At 41.6% G+C, this 20248-nt stretch overlaps 1 protein-coding gene across 11 annotated transcripts in view; it reads left to right on the forward strand.

The window, feature by feature from the left end:
• EYA1 (EYA transcriptional coactivator and phosphatase 1) overlaps positions 1-20248 on the forward strand; it is a 288885-nt gene that overhangs the window by 34497 nt on the left and 234140 nt on the right. For 9 of the 11 annotated variants that reach the window (XM_085605441.1, XM_085605440.1, XM_085605446.1 and 6 more), the window contains exons 2-3: positions 6065-6114; positions 7953-8080. In XM_085605441.1, coding sequence (XP_085461567.1) covers positions 7957-8080 — 124 coding nt within the window. In that variant the 5' untranslated portion in view covers positions 6065-6114; positions 7953-7956. Of the gene's footprint in view, positions 1-5861; positions 6115-7952; positions 8081-20248 lie in introns of those variants that run through there. The other 2 variants (XM_085605450.1, XM_085605442.1) reach the window with 2 other exon arrangements.

A 20248-nucleotide genomic window follows, 5' to 3' on the forward strand; every position in this document is an offset into this window, starting at 1 on the left:
ATGAGATTTGAATTGGAGTACTTTTAAAGCGGAACTGACCACCTTTTTCCTTGGCCATTTTATAGAATCTTTCTTGGCTATTGGTGAGGGCCACTGGAACTATGCAATTGTGCAGCCACTGTGTTTTTCGCAGAGTTATAGATTTTCTGCATTTGCCACATAATCCACAATCTGCTGCATAATCTGAAGATGTTAACAAAAAATAGTGTCTAGCTCAAACGGTTCAAAAGTTACTGAGGGTGCAGCAACACATGATGTTGCGAAGTGGAAGACCCTTCACAAAGCTTGACTGGTTACCTTTTTGTTGGTTATTGCTATATTTAATTGATAAACTGGAACAAATGAGGTGCAACTAATGCCAGTGTAAACAAGTGCAAAAATGACAAAATAATGATGTAATGCTGTCATAAAATGTACCGCATTACTGGATATAATTTGGATTTTCTTGCCACATAATTTACTCAACCCTGCTCTATAATTTGGGCGTCCCCTGCCTCATAATTCAAGGCAATGTGTAGTGGGCAGTATTGATCCGACACGGACAGCTTAAGGATTGTCTCACCACATGGTAGAGAAAGGAAAGGTGGTTCATCATATGCTATTCCCAAAAGAAACCTCTTCCCACTGTTCTCTCATGGTGAGAACAGGCTTCTCTCACAAGTAAAAAGTGCACCTCAATGGTTATCAATAGTCAAGGGAGGGCCTAAACTATCATCAGAGATGTGTGAGCTTTCATTGCTTTTAACTGCCTTGATTTCACTTCACTGCTCCCTTATCCACAGTGCCTACAACGGTGTGGCATAGACAATCTACAGGGTGTGTAATCCTATCTGCTCTTTGTCCTGTTGGCTGTGTTTGTGTTTCCTATCCCGAAACATAGAGAACAGAGGAGCCTCAAGTTGGGTCAGTGGTGGGGGGGGGGGGGGCTACAAGCATCTTCTCCTGTGCTTCTCCCACTCTCTACCAGGCTACAGGGGTCCCCAAAATGCAGTAAAGGGCATTACTAATGTATTATCTAATCGGCTTCTCAGGAAGCAGTCATCTTGAGTGTGGCTAGGCTCCACACTCCTCTGTTGTCTTAATGTGATGCATAGAGTTTCTTCACTTTGTCTTGGGAAGCATTTTTCGTTTTCAGAGATATTCAGTAAGTATATGTTTGGCATACTTCTGTATCCTGGTGGTGAAAAGGGAAAGATGCTCAGTTTCTTTCCCACTTCTGTCTATCTCTCTTTTGTCACACTGGGTGTAGAGCCTGAACGTGCTGGCTTTCCATCTTCATATTTGTTGACCTCTTTTGATCTCCAGTTTGTTGTACCACTTCTGTACCTTATAAGTGTCTTTCTAAGCTGTGGATTCTTGATACATGCAAGGTATTTTTCTGGGCTGTGGGGAAACAGTCTATGCACATGACCACGGCATTGTTCTGTATTTGCACCTTCCAGTGGGCGATAGATTGACTTTCTTGGCCTATCTACAGTTTCTGGAGTCTGGCCTACTTTTGAGCTGGTATATTTATGTGATAGGCTTAGTTGGTTGTATAATGTCATCGCCTGTTAATGTTACTACGCATGGCTCTAGACTGGTAGAACTGTGACTTTGTGTCACATTTAACCAGATTGACCATGTTATCACTCCTTTACTTTTTCTCATTCTTTGCTTTTGTCTCTCTCTCTCTTTCTACTTTCCTGACCCTTCTATGACACTGCTACACCTACCCGCTCAAAATTTATCTCCCTCTTTGTCTCAATGTTTGCCTCTTTCCTGCTCTCTTACTCACTTTATTTCTCTCTTACACTACTATTCCCCCTATTCATCATGTTCAATATGTATTTTCACAACCTGACTTTATCCAATCTTTTCTCTCTTTCACAAACCCCATTCCACCTGCTCACTTTCTCTCCTTCAATTTCCCCATATCTTTCACCATCTCTCTTGTTTCCTTTTATTCATTCTCCCTTCTCCTTTTATCATTCAGCATCCCTTTCCTTTCTTCTCTGTTATTTTCTGTGTGTCCAACCTTTCTCTCCCTTTCTTCCTCTCCCACTCTCAGCCTCTGTAATTGTTATCTCATTCTAACCTCTTTCTCAAACACACGTCTTGTCTCTCTCCCTCTTTCTCATTCTGTCTCTCTTTCTTCAGCTGTTTTCTCTGTCTTTCCTGAAGAAAGATAGGTCTTTGGTCATAAAAGGCCTTTTTGCCAGTGTTAAATTAAGTCTTTCCTACTGAGTCAAAGGATCAACCTGGCTGCCATATTGTGAACAATCTGGCTTCTGGATAAAAGATGTGTGGGTATTCCTACATACAGCAAATTGTCGTTATGCAAGCATGTAGTTACCACATCTTCCTGTACAAACTTTTGGGGCAGTTGATAAGTAAAAGAAGAAGAATTTTCCTGAGTTTGTATTGCCATAAAACAAGAAGTTGTGACCCTAGTAATCAAAGATAACTTAAAGTCAAATAGGACGCCCAAATGTTTGACTTTCTCAAATTGAAATTGGACTTTCCCCCCATGCATCTGGCACTGAGAATTAGACCAGCTGTAGGGTTTGCTGCCTCCTTCGAAGACTACTATCTTCCTAGTGTTGCGCTGGAGCTTGTTTTCTCTCATCCATTATGTAGCCTCAGGCATAACGTTATGCACCTTTTCCTGAGCCTGACCTGGGTAAGCACAAGCTCTCACAATCAGCTGAATGGAGAAACGAAGTAAACCCAAATAAGCTGTTTGAGAAATAACCAGGACCTTGAACCCACTCCATTGGTGATGCTCTGCAGTGCCTGCTTTACACTCATTGGATGTATGCGACATTGGCTTGTGCGGTTTTGCCTTGAACTCACTGTTATGTGATAGGGCGGGCTTCACCCTCCATTCATGCTGGGGTGGGAGTTTCTCAAGAACCTCATGTAAAGCATGAGCCGTGCTACGCTTCCCCTCTGTGGGCTCTTGCTAAGTTGTGAGTTTCCACACTCTTCCCAGGTACATCACTGGGCCTCCAAGCAGGATCAGGTCGGAGGCAAGGATGCCAGATTTCAAGATAAGCATTAACTAGGCAAAATGTCCATCTACAATAATGTGATCAAAAGTTGTGAAATATAAAATATGGATGTCCAGAAAATCTGGCATGCAACAGGCCCTGCTGGGCTTCCTTTTCACACGCCTGGCATGTATGCTTCATAATACACTGTCACATATGAACACAGACACAACTTAAATGTGCTATTTCATTTTACCACAATAATACCTTTGCACAGTGGCATGCATTCCATATGTTTAAGGATCAATGAGGATATACATTGAGGTGTTCAGGGTTTGCTGACAGTCCGCTGTTTCAGGCGGTGAGCTCTAACTGGAAATAAAGGCCTGCTTTCACCAATTAGGAATCAGTTAACAAATGATCCACCAACCAATGTGTTTGTGGCTTATTATGATGCTGCCTTCCTCATCTTATGGAAGTCGTTAACATGATGTGACGTCATATTATTTAATCCCCTGCTGCCTATAAGGAGTTTGCTCTAGTTCCTAAAGTAAACATTCTACAGCGCGTTACAATGGAAGGACATTGTCACCATTCATTTGCTCTCCTCTTTGTCTCAGGACACATACATTGGAAGGTGGGCAATTATCTTATGATAAAGTCCTGCCGAACGCTCATTAATACCATAATGATGACTTTTGTAAGTTTGAATTTGGTTTACAGAGAAATACACGAGTTGGACTATGTAGGCTAATTGCTTTTGCATGTAGCTGCATCGCTGCATACTGTAAATATATATATCTAAATCTCTTATAGGACACGTTCTTAATCAGGGGCAAAGTTCATTTGAATGCAAGGAAGCAGAGTAGGCGGGCCTTACTCATTTCCATGCATCTGATACGTTACTTTATTGTGAGGTCTATGCCTCAGCGGCCTATTTAAATATGAAATTAAGAAAGAAAAGTTTCACAAATGAGGACTGAATATCGAGGAATAAATAATTAAAAACTGGTAATTAAAAAGAACCCTTATATATTGATGACTTTATTTCCTGTTTATTAGTCTTCTGTAGGAAGCAAAATCAATGCATAAAGGAAAGCAGGGCACTATTTTAGTAAAATGCCTGACTTTCTGTACTTGGGTAGTCAGCATGTGCTGGGGTGCGTGTGTATGATGTGTCTGTATGTATAGCAATCTTAAAATATTATTGCAGGTACCACATGGTTGCAAAATGGGAAATTTCTCAGTGTTTCACGTTTTTACTTCTTACAAATCCCTTGACTGTCTTGGTGTTGCCTGGCATTGCCTGCTGAATAAAGACCAGGTTTCCTCAAATGAAGATTTTGTTAAAAGCTCAACCAACAAATCCCGAAATACTCCAAGTGAGGTCTGCTGGGCTGGTGTGGGTGGCACTCACAATGCCTGACCTCCCCTGCTTTGTTGTGGGAGCCTCAAAGAGGAGTCCGTTCAGGTTGAATGAGAGGGGACATCAAAGCTTCTAATGCAGCCCTCTAGACAATGCCTGCCCTCTGCACAGAAGACTGTGTTTGTCCTTTCAGGCGGGCAGCAGCAGTCTCTCCCCACCTGGTCTTTGTCACCTGCTGGTGATATGTGGTAGCCGCAGAGGGGTTGGGGGGGTCATATCACTGTGGGAATATGTGTGTCACTGGGGTAACTCCCAGGAAAGTCTGCAGAGTTTGTTCATGGATTCAGGACTCCCTACATTTTTATAAGGGAATTGGAGCCCAGGGAGAAGCCCAACGTGCACAAGATCACACAATTCTCTAGGGGGCGTTGGGAATGCAATTAAATGCTTATGTTATATTTCCACTGTCTGCGATTTCAGCACTAGAGCGCATGCGCCTTCATAGTCCATCGCCTCTTCAGTACAGTGACGTGTAAGGCGGGGTGACGACATGCTTTAATGGGTACACAACGACCAAGAACGGGGCTTCATTCTTTGAGCACCTAATAGTTGCTTGAGGCCACAGAAAGAGAGAGAGGACTCAATTCCACACACCCATACATACCTGCCCTCAAAAGCCTCAGTAAAGTGATTAGGGCCACTGACTTTACTTACTTTACTGACCCGTTTCTCACAGAAACACAACCTACATTATGATTTGAGTTGCTGTCGATAAGAAGGGTGTATTTATTTTATTTTTAGTATCTGACTGTTATAAAATACAGTGCCTCGTGTAGTGTGTCTCTAACCCTAAGCTATTCGATTACCTAAAAACAAGAAAGCGAGGCACTGCTTGTGTTTTTCCGGCCGCTCCAGCGTGGTTTCTGCTGTGCGATGTCGTATCTGGCACTTTATAAATTCAAACACGTGCAGAGCTGGTATAATGATTTCCCCACCCCCGCATCATCACCCTACCTCAGCGTTTACCTACCGTACATTCTGTAAACATTTTTTTAGTGAAATGTTCGAAGTACTTAGCTTGCGAACTTAGACCGTATGCACGTCATAACGATTATTCAGAAAGTTACATTTAAGCAATATTCAATGCATTTGGGGACACTGAGATAATAAAAGTAAACATGCCGAACGCCCAAAGACATCTGGATGGGCATACGGGGTCGGTGCACAAGGCATTACGATAAAATCCAGAGCGCTGCGAGTTGAAGAGGTAAGCGCTGTAAAAGAGTCCGACGGGAGGGCGCAGGGGGTGAGGGACCCCGGCAGAGGGGGCCCCCTTCTCGGGCCACCTCGCTGTAACCTGTGAAGAGAGCGGTCTGAAGGCACCTTGTAAGCACCTCAGCCGCGCAGCTTTGCATGGGGGTCGGGGGAGGGGTAATGCAGTTTGCAGCTGTCATAGGCCAGCGATGAATCACGGCCCCTGTCATTCCTCCCCCCTGGCCCGGGGAGGAGGAGGGGGCAGACCTGCAGACAGAAGCCGCAGCTCCAACCTCCACTTAAAGACAATGTGCCCTGCACCGAGGCCGGGCCCGCTCCCTGCTATCCATCCACTGCCAGGCCACTTGGGCCCCGAGCGCGCGCGGCCCTTGCTCCGTCTTAACCCCGGTCCTCTGGCGGAGTAAACTAAGCGACCTTCAGTTTTGTTTTATTTTTGTTTTTTAAATCGCAGGCAGACACGTCTCCAGCCCGTTCCGATGCTGCTGTTCCTACGAGCTGCAGGTAAGGACCCGTCTGCTCGTGTAGTCCAGTATGTTCTCTGTGTGGTGCTGCTGCGCGCTGTTGCCTCACGCCAACACTCCTGGGAAACGCACGGGGGAGGGGGGGGGGGGGGGGGGGGCAGCCCGTAGCGCTTATTGTGCAGTAATTACAGTGAGATACACATCTCCCAAGACCTGTATGGTGCCCGTTTAAATCCTCACAGAACCTACTCAGCTTTTCAGCCTTCCACGGTAGATATAAACGAGTACCTCTGGAGGATACCGTTTTTTTGTTCAATTCCATTGTGTGGATTCAGCGAGATAAAACGGTCATTGTATTATTAAAGCATTCAGTGTTTTACCTTGGTCATAAACAAATTAGACACCACCTGGCAGTGTGTGAGCGAGTCTACCTTGGCAGTTGTTCAAACGTAAATGTGTAAAATTACTCTGAAAACAGACTTTTCTATAGCTGTACATATTCATTTGTGTGAGTGCACAACACTGTGGTGGAAATGCAATTTCTGATTTTTTTTATGAGAGCTATGGTACTACTTCTGTTCTGGCACCAACGTATTGTTGTAGAGGCATCAGGTACCGCATAGTTGTAGAGGCACCAGGTACCGTATAGTTGGTTGAGGAGGCATCAGGTACCGCATAGTTGTAGAGGCACCAGGTACCGAATAGTTGGTTGAGGAGCCATCAGGTACCGTTTAGTTGTAGAGGCACCCGGTACGGTATAGTTGTGAAGGCACCAGGTACCGTATAGTTGGTTGAGGAGGCACCAGGTACCGTGTATTTGTAGGTGATAAGCAGAGCGGGCCTGCGAATGACGCTATGTGTGAGGCGCACGCGCTCCAGGCTGCGCCATTTGCCGTCTGCGAACCTTAGCGCCTTTTGCAGCGTCCAGCGGATTTAGTCGCTGCTGATCCCATAAGTGCTTAATGGCAGCGTGGTAGTTGGTCTGTGCGCGGACACAACAGCCCTCTGGTGGGAGCCAGCGTCGCCTTGTGCCGCCTGTAACCCAGTGACAGCTGTGCAGCCGCAGTGCTAAGGCCGTCTAATGCCTGCATGCATCCCCGCTCTGCTGCCGCCTCATCCCTTTTCAATTCGGCACGCTTTATATAATCCAGAAAGCAAACATAATAATGTTTTAATGCTGCATTTGTTTCAACGGAAACAGAGGAACAATTAAGTAGTTTGCCAGGGTAAACACATGCGCCAGGAGTGTCTCGTCGTGGGCTGTCAGTGGGCCGCAGGCCTCAACAATGCCTTCAAGTGCAGTGTTTGCTTAGCTGAACCTTTCAAAGGCAGTTGTATTAGAAGGGAGGGTCTCGTGCGCAATGCTCTTTGTTACTGGTGGATATTGCTCGAAGTCCCTCCCCTCGCAGCACCACCTTGTGTAAAATAAATAGAGCAAAGAAGCATGCAGTTAAAAATCACACAGACACACACACACACATATATATATACATACATATATATATATATATGTGTGTGTGTGTGTGTTATATATGTGTGTGTGCATATATGACGTTCAATCTTTTAAAGAAGCATGCAGTTAAGAATCATGTGTGTGTGTATATATATATAAAAATATGTGTATGTGTGTGTGCATATATGACGTTCAATCTTTTACCAGTATATAATATATAGGTGGTGTATGTGTCAATATAGTGACGACTGAGCTAGACTATATAAAATTAGGACAAAGCGCAATTGATACACGCACACATGGACGTCCGACTAGTGTTGCGAGTTTGCACCCATTCTAAAATGTGCCTGGGCCTCAGAATGTGTGTGCTCTGAAGAATTGTAGTGCACGTGCGGCAAGACTGACGCGGCTCTTCTTCTGCCCAGGTCTATGGAAATGCAGGATCTAGCCAGCCCGCATAGCCGACTGAGTGGTAGCAGCGAGTCGCCCAGCAGTTCCTCTCTGGAGAACTCCCATATATGTGCCAATCCCATGACACCGAATGGCACCGAAGGTGAGTGGCCTGCTGCCGCTGTGTGGGGTGTTCAGTGAGGGCTGTGGAAGCGCTCATTAATAGTCGCAATATTTCACTGCGGGGAACGTTCTGCATTTATTACCTGCGAAGCACGCTTTCGAAATGGCCTTGGTTGTTTAATTCATGTGCTTTGCTTTCAGCCACATCTGCGCTGCTAGTTGGGCTTGTTTGTGACACAGAGTTATGTAAAGCATATTAAATATTCCCTGCCGCCTGTTGACATCCACGGTAGACTGTTTAGTTTACAGTGATGACGATTAGACCAAGGGCGACGTTTTAATCATTGCTTTTGCCAGCATTTGAGCAACTTTCTGCAATATCTGCACAGTGTCATTCTGTGGGTTGTGTCTGGGAGTGACCAGGACCTGTGTGGGGCCTCGTGCATCAATTTAACACCTTTCTGCGTTATTTCTACCTCTTTACTGAGTGTCGTGGCCCACAAACCACCTCCCCAGGGAAGCCCGAGGGGCGGCAGTCTGTCCCACTGGGTGACATATCTAAGGAATGCTACGGCTCCCACATTTCCTGGAGCAGGTACAGATGGTCAGTATTGGAACACATCTGTCAGACAGTCACGTGGGCCTCGCGCTGCCAGCCTGCCTCTTACATGTCTTTTAGTTGATCCCCACGTGGTCAACCGTTTCAAGTCATAAACAGCCCAGTTGTCAAACATATGTTTTGATTTCTAACATCACATGTCGATTGTTACAACACACATTTACAAAAACACACCATTTGAACACACTAGACTACATAACATTTACTTCATTCAGTGCATGTTTGCAGATTTTAAATACCTTGTCAGTGGGTTCCTCTCAATCCACCAGAGACCAGTGTATTTGGGTGCAACGGAGAAATGCAACTCCAGAAAACAGCTAAGGTTACTCTTTCAGGACAGACCTGAGCTCACTTGGTTTTCTGGTAAATTACCTGTCCTCGGAGGTGAGGCCTTGGGTGAAAGCAGATGTTTTGATGCCCATTGTTTCTAAAATGCCTTCTTTTTTGACGGATAATGCTATTTAGCTTAAAAATGCAATCGGATGCTGTGGACATTTTCATGGAAATATAGCAACTTGTTCTTTCAATGTTTGCAAAGATTTTGCAATCACACACTCTTCACAATCTCTAGAGTTGTAGGAAACGGCACTTGTATCTTAGAAGTGCAGTTTGCTGTCATTTTGTAGAATATCACAATATGACGGCGCAGTCAGTTCCAGCGGTAGAGCATACATTGGGAACACAATGGACAGGATGTTCAATCTCATATAAACATCTGTTAAAGACTGTACTACTCACATATCAGCACACATAGCTGCTGTTCCTTTCAATACAGGTACACGAGCACGTCTTTCTGATGTACTCTGCCCTTTACAATAAATACGTGAATGATATCCAGGCTTTGAATTATTTAAATGAAAAAAAATTTGCACACGCCTATTTTTATTTGCTTTGTTTTTAATTAAATGGATATTTTGCAATTGAAATTTTTGCACTAATTTTACTCAAAATTTGCAAATGTCAACTTCACTACATTAAAGTGATAAGGTGACATATAAAGGTAAATTTTGTGTAAATCTACACAATCCACTAAGTGTTCTGTCAAAAAGTATCCTCATATACAAATATAATTTGCAGTTTGGAGATTTCCACAGTGAACCACACTACAAAAGAAGTTGCTTTTTGTTGCTGTCGGGAGATACTGTAATATATCACTATTGATGTGAGGGAACTGAGATCAGAGGTTGCTTGATTTACCTCAAAGGTCAATGTTCTGGATCCCAACCTTGGCCACACTATTTTATTAGTCATCATTCATAAAGCCTGAGTAGCAAATTTACTCAGAATAGCAACTTACATCATAGAATCATTACCAAGCAGGTAGTGATGAGGCCGATGTATGTTGGTGAAACAGGAGAATCTTACGGGCTTCTAGTGAGAGTCACAACAGGTAGGGAGAAGGGGCTAACTCACTGGTGTGCTCTGTGAACAATCTTGTCCATGGCAGAGAGTATGAGATCCCCAAGCCATGAACACATTCATTTCATGGCTGTCCACACATCAGAAATACATGAAAGACACCATGGGAAAAAAGACTACTCCATTACTCAAAGAGTAATTGACAAAGTAGGTCTGTGAAGGGTTCTCATTCCCTATTGTTGGAGTTGATTCATGCCACTTTTTGCCTTTGGCATAATGTGCAGATGAAAACACCTGCAAGATATATGTATATCTAAAGGGCAAGATGAAAGTTAGGTGTTCCTCTCAGACACTTCAAAAATTCAATTCAGGGAGCAGCATTCATATGCCATTAATACAAATGTGTCAAAATCGTACAGGTTAAAGCAGGCATTGGATTTTAAATCACTGAAGCAGATTAAAGTAACTTGTGCTGTTTACTAAAATATTGCATACATTATTAATTGCGTGGCCAGGATCCCTGGAATTGAAAGAATCTAAAAACCTGAAATGTGGAAGACAAACTAATCTTGCATAGAAATCTTTATCACCGATTCAGCCAATTTTATGAAAAAGTTTGCCTCTGAGGCATAGTTTGTAAACATACTGACACACTTTCTTGTGCTTTCCATGACGAGTTGTTAATGACCTATTCATTTCAAAAGAACAAAAAAGAGGAGCATGAGAGGCAGGGGAGTAACATGAAACTTCTTACAAAAGCTGGAGTTAATCACCTCAGGACTGAAAGCTGAACTGGTGGGAAAACACAAAAACATTGTGGTAGCTTGATGTAACCTAGAACTGTCCTGAGAAAGTGGAAGTGCAAGTGTACCTGACCTATCAGGGCAATATCTGATGCATATGAACGTCTGCATCCTCAAAAGAAGCAGAATGCAGTGTTAGTTCACACCTGGTCATTTATTTAGCAAGGCATTGGAGGACTTGCAAAATAGAATACAGAAGGGGGTTTCTTTAGATGTAATGAAAAATAAAATAAAGCCTTATTCCGGAGAATCATACACTGATGTCTGCAGTTACTACTGTCATATATAACACTAAAGAAAAAGAAAAAGGGACTAGCAAGCAGTATACAAATATATTATTATTAGTAATAGTATCAACATTATTATTCGGTCTGATGACATCGTTGAATACATGGGTGCTTGTTTGTTTGCATGACTGTTTACTGACTAAATACAAGTGAAGGAACATTATAATTCAATCTACAAACGAATTTCCTTTGCTGTGGTGTAGATATGGTCACCACCTGTGCAAAAATAATCCTAAAATGTATTGCTGTTTTCATTAGTGGCTGACTATATGGGCAATATGGTTCTGGTACTTATCACAACAGGCCAATTTCAGAAGAGGTTAGTTTGTAAATCTACCCATAGCGTTCCTTAAAATATGTTTTGTCATTGGATTTCTGAGGATTTTCATACAGTTGTATGTGTCTTAAAAAGTCATGTATACAAAATATAATAAGCGCCTTTGTGAGAGTGAGTGACTGTGGAAATATAACAAACCCTCAAATACTGCCTAGATGACTTCAAACATTAGAAGTTCACAAACATTTTTTTGATGGTGAACTTTGGAACGGAAAGGACACATTTATTGTGGTAAAAGAGGAGTGTTCCACCCCTGCTCCATGAACAATCATGCCCTCTATGGCGATTATACACATGGCTTTCACCTTTCAGGCTAAGTTTCCATTTTTATGCGGGGCAAAGTTCAGGGACTTTATGAAAAGTATTTGAAATGTAAACATGTCTAATTATGAAAGTGTTCATTTCTTAACATCCAAATCATCTGACTATTTCTAATTAAGTTTGTAGATGTCAGTAAACCTTTCACTGTTCCAGCCCAGAATGAAATCAACGTTTTATTTAAACACACAGCAACAGTGCTAAACAGAAGGACAACCATTAAAAAAAAAATCACAGGAGGTAGTTTCCTCGCTGGGCAGGTCACACCTGGTGGCATTCGGTTGATTTGTTCTTGTCTGCCCTCTGCAAGTGAGCAGCATTGAGATTTCATATTCAACCCTCTTTCACTTTTCACACTTTTGACAATTCAAACAAAAGTGCACAGGATCAAATAAAATGCATCATGCGTTTATTGTGAAGTTTCATTAGGATTGGTCAAGCTATATTTCTTTTTTCAAGGGAACTATCTATTTCTGCTTGAGATGGTTACCGCAGAGGATTCAGCTCGTATAATAGCATTGTTTGTAATCACTAAAAATAACTTTGTCCACATGTGATGAATCTATACGAAGCTTTTCAAAAAGTGGCACCTGACAGTGATAATGTATAGTTTTATGGAGATTGATTAAGTGAGGGATTGATTGTAAGGTTGTCTAAAAATGTGCATTTACATTTCAATATCCACTGGACTTTGTCTTTCTTGTAAAGCACAATAATGCTGAAGAAGACTACACCAAATGAGGCATGAAGAGAAAGCCAAGTCTAGCTTAACCCATCGGCCTGGTTTTGTGTAAATCTGTTCAGTATTTAAGAAATCTGAAAAACATAATTTCTTTATAAATTAATTGTTTGATTAGTGATCATTTGAATCTGATCAGAGAATCTGACTGGCTGAGATTTTTTTTTATCACATTGGCTTGTTTGTGATTTGTGTGTCATATCGCCGCCTTCATGAATCTTGTTGTGAAATAAAATGTTCCTTGGGCAATATATGGGCATGGTCAGCCCTAACCAACTTCACGAGAAATGTATGCACGCCAAAAGAGAGCAAACGCCCTTTTCTAAAAAATAAGTCTACAGTAAGTTGCAGAGTTAATAGAGCAAACTGCCCAGTTCCTGAACCAATGATTAATGAACTGTTGCTCCAGGTTTAACAACCTTCGGTGTGAAGAAATGTTGCTGGAGACATGTGCAGGCAAGGTTAGCACACCCTGACTCCAAGGTGATCCATTGGACACTCAAGAGGTGTGGAAAAGAACTTTCATACCTAGAACAAAAGAAAAAAAAGAAGGCAATGAGTTCAAGAACGGCTTCTCAATTCACCAACCATAATGCAAACTGTAAAATAAATCTTTTACACCGAGGGTGTTAAAAATCTAAGAGGTGCTGCCATAAGAGAGGAAGACTGAACTGAAGATAAGGAATGTAGTGGCAGGCGCGGGGTTTGTTCTTTAAGTATCCCTTGTTTTCAGAACATGCTAGGTAGTACTGTCATAGTGGATGGCTGAAAGCTTTCACTTGCTTTGACACATACTGTTGAGAGGAGTGCAGGGCCTGCTGAATATAGACATAGGCACTGCTCTGCAGGAACTGAACAAGCCAGACTCTTAGAGGATATCTTGTTGCTGACTCTGGTTGTTACCAAATGTGATGTCATTGGTGATATAATATATGATGTAATCTGTGATTTCATGTGTGGAGTCATTAGTAATGCTTTCGTGGTATTAAGAATGTGTAGCTAGATTAACCGGGAAATGTAGGTGTTTTATGTTTTGGATTGCAATTAGAATGTCCCTTTGAATAAATATTTTTTCTGAAATGATATGATTAAAATGTAACATCTGAAAATCATTGATAATCACCAGCTCTGGTGACCTGCCCAACCATAAGTTCCCTCATGTATTGCTCACGATTTTGTTTCACATATGATGTAGCATATAATATCACAAATTACATTTTTAATTACATCATTGGTGACATTACATTTCACAACACCATTAAAATAATCGATTATGCTACTTTAAATACTTTAAATGCAAGGGAAAGGGATGTAGTAGTACTGGCACCATCTAGATCCCCTTATAAAGATTATATGTAGGAAACATACTACTAATATATATTGTCATACACATCAATCAATCAATCAGGTGTTTGTTAAGCGCAACTACTCACCCGTAAGGGTCTCAAGGTGCTGGGTGTGGGGGAGGGTTGCAGGTTCCAGTCCATCAAGGAGGGGCTCTGTCAAAGAGCCAGGTTTTGAGGTTTCTTGCGAAGATGGGGAGCGATGTTGTCTGTCTGAGGTGGAGCGTAAGGTCGTTCCAGGCTCTGGTCACGTGGAAGGAGAAGGAGCGGCCTCCCGATCTGGTGTTTCTGGTGCGGGGGACCATGGTGTAGGAGAGCAGGGCTGATCGTAGGGTCCTTTGGGGTGCGTGGAATTTGGTAAGGTTGGAGTGGAGTACCACTGCCGTGCATATGTTCTTGAAAATGATTGCTAGGAAAGAAAGGGCTCTATGTCCTTGACTTCATGCATTTGTGGAATGAACAATTCTGGTGCAAATATATGTAGAGAATTCTGTGCTCCAGAATTGCAACTCCAAGTGTCCAGGACACATGAGAGATGGTGCCTCAAGAGTGTCATGATAGCCATCTCTTGCCTCCATTGTAGTAAATAGCGTACAACTCATCGCTTGTCTGCATATGTGGTTTATGTCATGTTTTTGCATTGTAGGAGTTATAAACAAAGGTATTTAACCAGGACTAGGAAAAAAGCGTTCTATTTAAGCAGTGATATAACATCTAAATATCAAGGCTTTGTGGGTGACTTCCCAGTTCCTATCCTAAGTAAAATCATTGTAAGGAACATTGTTCTTCAGCAAACCATGCATGAATATATGTATAATATCACACTTATTGTCACTGGCGAGACATTCAAAGGTTGCGAACGTTTTTTGATTGAATACGTGGTTCATCATCATTGGTAGTGAATCAGGTATTTCTTTGTAGGAAGGCACTGGAATCTGTCAAATCTATTCTGTAGGATTGTATTTTACTCTCAATTTCATGACTTTAACAACTTTTTACATGTCTTATTTTTTAAGTACTTCGAGTCATTGATAAAATAAGACCCTAACAATATATGTAAATTTGGCCATAAATTTAAGTTTAAAAACAAATGTACCTTTTTTATGCCTGGAAGGAATCTACAAAGAGATTCTAGGGACCTTGCTCCATTTATGGGGGCAGAGAACTCTGCTACGTGTGTGGAGATCTTGGTAGCTGTAAATCTCACTCAAAGGGTGGGAAGTGGGTGTTTCTAGAAGTTGTTTCCCGTAGAAGTTTGGTAGTGCCCACAAACTTATATGTTTGTGGGCATTCCCGAACTCCTCTCCCTCCCTATTCCACTCTGGAAAGGATAATACATTTACAACCAAGGACTCGATTAACACTCCTTGCAGAGTGGGATGGAGAATGGATCAGTCCCTGATTTGCTGGGAGTGTTGGAGAAGTGCTTCCTGAAAGGGAAAAAATAAATTCTCTATGGAGAAAAAAATCTATGTTTGCAGAGGGGATTATTTTCCTCCTGTGCAGACTTTTCTGCTATGTAGAATAAGAACAAGTAAGAAAAGTACATGCAAACGCACATTAAAAAAGGCAAAGTATAGCATACGTATTATATGGTATGTGTCATGTAAGTCATGTACATCTGTAAGATACATTTGTATCTAGTTTGCATGTGTGGCGAACTAACTTGGCTTCCTTTTTGGATTGGGCTTGGAAGGCTGACTTCAGTGGATGGAGCAAGATAGTGTTTTGTGTGGGACATCTATTTACTGAATGCAAACCCATGATTTGGGAACAAATGTGGTGGCCATGACAGCTTTGAGGACTCCCAAATTCATAGCTATATGTGACATTTTCCATTATCTAGTATGTTTGCAGACAACATAGATGTGTACACTTAGATTACATTCTACAGACCAAGATATGCATTGACATCTACTTGTGAATATAGTAGGAGGCTTCTATCTGGTCTGAATGGGCAGTCCACATAGAATATCAGGCAGGACAATACAGCACATGTAGTGGTCAATGGCTGAGGGGCTAGCAACACGAAGTCTGCAATGATCAAAATGACAGAATAAATGCGAATGACTGTTAGAATATTTTTATATAATGCCTACAATCAATGTCATTTAAGTTGTGGACACACATGGCTGTAAGATATTTTATTTAATAGTTCACATGTGTTGTGACACATACATCTGGTGCGTGAATAGAACAGACTTTACTGTGACACATATCTGGCTTGGTGATGAGGCTTAGCTGTTGTGTTAATCATGGTTGTGATCCCGCCACACGTGGGTGGCTGTTGCTTCCCGTCCATGCAACTGTGCATGTTGAAGTTTATTTAATGTCAATGAGATACTTTACAGTGTGTGCTAATGTTGCTCTTGTATGGATATGTGTGTGGATTGTTAGATCTTTTTTCTCAGGAGAGGGCATTTTGTATGTGTTTGTGTGGGCCTGTGTTTTTTGCTGGCATGTATGGTGTTCATGGAGAAGGTGGATTTTATAGGAAGCAGAAATCAATAGCACATCCCACCTGACTTGACTATGGATATTTTTTGAACTGCCAGGTTATGCAGCTGGTGTGGTTACATGGTGGCGAGAATTCGCTGGTCATGGGTGTGAGAAGGGGTGATCGGGGTCTTCCAATAGGCATAACTGCTGCTACATCTATTCTGGCAAAAATATTCTTTGCTTGCCTTGTCTCTGCTAGCCATTCTTTTTTTTATGCATTAATGCATCTCAAGGGAGCACCTTTATTCCCAATGCATTCACCTTCTTGCTGACTCCCGAATGGGCTGCTTTTCTGCCCCACTGGGGATATGCAAAAGCAGTGCATATAGCTTGCCGCAGTGGTTATCTACATAGTTCACTACAATGCCTATTTGCTCATCAATGAATTTCCTGTTCCTTTTAAATGAGATGGTCTGCATCCTGCTGAATTAAGCAGGGTTCTGCCCCAATATGACACTCAGCAAAAGGGGAAAAGGGTAGAGCTCTGAGTGTGGGGTGTAGTTATGTGCTTCTAATTGTGATTATTGCCTTGTGTGTGAATTTTTTCTGGTTTGGCTGATTTCTTATTTGCTTCCATTCAGGCTAATACACATTGTAGACGGAAAGTTAAGAAAATCACGCATATGTGGTAGTATGAACAGTTTATGAACATGTTACGTGTCATGTCGTAGCATTGCATTATATTTTCATTTGCTTGTGGAGACTCTACCTTATTTTCCTGGGCGCAGGGTGCATGTCGAGATAGGTTTTTTAGTAGGCATAATTTCACGGCTCGATTTTGTGAATATCATTCACTGGGAAAAGTATACACATACACTGTAGAACATAGTTCTGTGTACTTTTATGAATTTAGCTGTAGCTCGTAGAATAGCCAATCATATTTTGATATGTCTTATAAAATTGCATTTCAGGAAAGGTGGTATTTGTGTTAGCTAAGGAACATTAGAATCTCAGTAAAATGATTGGTGTTATTATTTTTGCTTTCAAAGAAATAGACTTAGGGCCTTAATTAGATATTAGCAGACCGGTACTCCATCACAAATGTGGTGAATATAGTGTGCATCTTAATTCAAGTGCCATGCAATATAATACAGTTGTAATAAGGCAGACGGGATAGCCGTCACGTTTGTGATGGAGTAACCTATCCGCCAAACTCTAAATTAGGCCCTTACTCTTTTCCATTTTTGTGCTTTATATAATGTATTTTTAAATTATCGGTATAGAAGGAATAACACAATAAAGCATCAATAAAGTGTGTTATTTGTCAAAAATTAGAAAAGTTGTTACCCTCCTTAGAGGTGCTCCCCTTATTTTGAAGATGATAAACCTCCCGCATTGGAGATTAGGTGATTTCCCAAGGCCACATAATAATGGGCATATTCTCAAAAAACATTCCAAATGTACTTATGCAGACTGAAGGCTATATTTGGAGAACATTTCTGACTTTTTGGGGATTCCCAGAAAATTCCAGGAGTATTCTAGCGAGCTGCAACATTCACAGTTCCAGGGTATAGTTCTTGAATTTCAGGTTAATCCAAAGCAAAACCATTTGGCTTGTACAAATGCAACATTTACGTTTTGTTTCCTCCATGGGAATTATTTTCATTTGGAGAAGCCCTTTCTTAAAAACAACACTAATTCTGTGGGTGTTACGTCCCCATTCCCAACCTGAATATGGATTGAATTCTTCACAAAAGTAAATCTCACACTGGGTACAGTTGGGAGGTGTCTGCCAAATGACTGTGAATAACCACAGACCTGCACACTTGTATGTATTCAAACTTACTTTCTGCCATCCCTGGAACTCCCAATTCCCGCCCCTGGTAGGAAATGTTCTTCCATATAGTATTTCTCCTTACTGGTGTAATATTAAATGATATGTTATACAGATTTGTACGGCACACTTTCACCCGGGAGGGTATCGCAGCGCTGAACAGGTGTGTATATAGCCACACATAGTGCTTAGTGAGACAATCCATTCACAAGTTTAAAGCCACACTTTGGGACCACAAAACAAGACTTTGTTCTCTTAATTTGAAGTTTTGGGCCATTGAAGTTCATCTTAGATGTGAAAATAATTTTCTAGATTTGAATAATATGTTCAAGTGGAGAAGTTGCCACTAAACTTTGCTCCGGTTGTTACTCAAACAATAAACACCAAATCCTCCTCCTAATTCATAGTTAATGCATGTAAAGGGAAAGATGTTTTTGCTTTTTTGCACAGTTTGTGCATTATATTTGTTTGGTAGTTGTAGTGTACTTCTTTCAATAAACAACATAAATGATAAAATGATAGATGGTTTCTAAAAACAAGTAGATTCATATATAAAATATGCTCCCTCTGCAAATTTACTTGCTAATAGTCAATATAAATCTACCTATCGAAAACTGAGTGGACATAAAAATATAATGTTTTCATAGGGTAGGGGCAGCAGGCAACATTTAAGCATTGTAGGTAAACTGATAATTATATGAATAAGAAATTGCGGTAATGGGGTGCACTATTCCTCTCTGTGCTGTGTGCTCACTCTCGCTTATGGTTGCCCGGCGCAGATGAGGACTATGGAAACAATGCACTCTCCTTCGTGCAGGAGCAAACTCTTACAGTTCGTGCTGAGGAGACCGCATACATTAAAGGCAGAGTTTCTGTTTAAAACTGTGGCTCTGTCTTTCCCTGCCACTGGACCCAGCCAAATTTTCAAAACAGGAGAGGACTCCCTTGGAAAGATGGTTGCTGTGAGTGACTATACCTACCTGCAGATGAATTTCCAGGGGGCCTTGGGACCAATAAGCCAACTTCTCAAGCGGTGTCTTTTTGGGGTGGGGGTACACTGACTGTGACCCACCTCATCGGTGGCCCACAATTAATGCAACTCACCATGGCTTGTTTGCCCTTGCACATGCACTTATGATATGGCTTAAGAAAAAGGGCCTGGTCTTCCCTCATTGGAGCCATACCCCATGCGATTGTGTTAATGACCCCTTGGAATTGCACCGTTTCACATTTTGCATTGGCATTGCCTGTATTATAATAGAAACCTGGCAGGCAGCTGCAGCCCCCTCAGCAACACCAAAGTTTCCTGGAACAAAATGAGGGTTAAATGCCTATTATGTCTCTGGGCACTATGTGAAATATGGCCCCTGATGTCTTGTATGTAAGCAATAACAACTGAGCCTTAGGGCCTTCACAGAACACTTGATTGAGGTGGTTTTATAGTCTGTAAGCTTCTTTAATTATCATTGGCACCAAAGTTGTTTCGAGTCTATAAATATCTTATTATGTTCAGCCTCGTGGACAATCAAATCCTTCTAAAAACAGATCATGCATTTTGAAGTAAAAGTATATGATTCAGTTATAAGGACCATCTGCCCTCTGTAAGAATCACAATATGAGCTAGTTCTTGCTTCTTTTAGAGCAGCTTGACCTGTACTGAGGACACATTCCTGTTTTTCAAGTTAGCAAATATACAACCCATCAATACTTCTACAGAGAGTCGCTCTCTTGAGTTGCACCCTTCCTGTGGTGCTGGAGCCTGGTCAGAGAGAAGTTCAGGTCAGCACATGGCCCACGTGCTTAAGTTCCACACTCTTTTCTCCAAAACTCCATAGGGTCTCTTAAAAAACACCTGTGAGATTTCAAAGGTAACACATTTAATTTATATTTCACCTCAGAAAGCACGGCTAAAGGAGCAAAATATACAAAGTCTCTGACACACCTCAGAAAGTCGTTCTTTTTCCATGAACAGTTTATGCATATTTATACTTCATATATTTTCTTTCCAGCAAATGGAAAGGTTTGTATAAATAGATATTAATCAAACGTGCAAGAAAAATAACCGCACATGTAATTGGGGTTATGTTTAGAAAAAGACAAGATCTGCACGTTTTAGTCTTTTAAAACAGT

Source organism: Triturus cristatus, chromosome 5_1 (genome assembly GCF_964204655.1).
Source record: "Triturus cristatus chromosome 5_1, aTriCri1.1, whole genome shotgun sequence".
In the NCBI taxonomy this organism is placed as follows: Eukaryota; Metazoa; Chordata; class Amphibia; order Caudata; family Salamandridae; genus Triturus; species Triturus cristatus.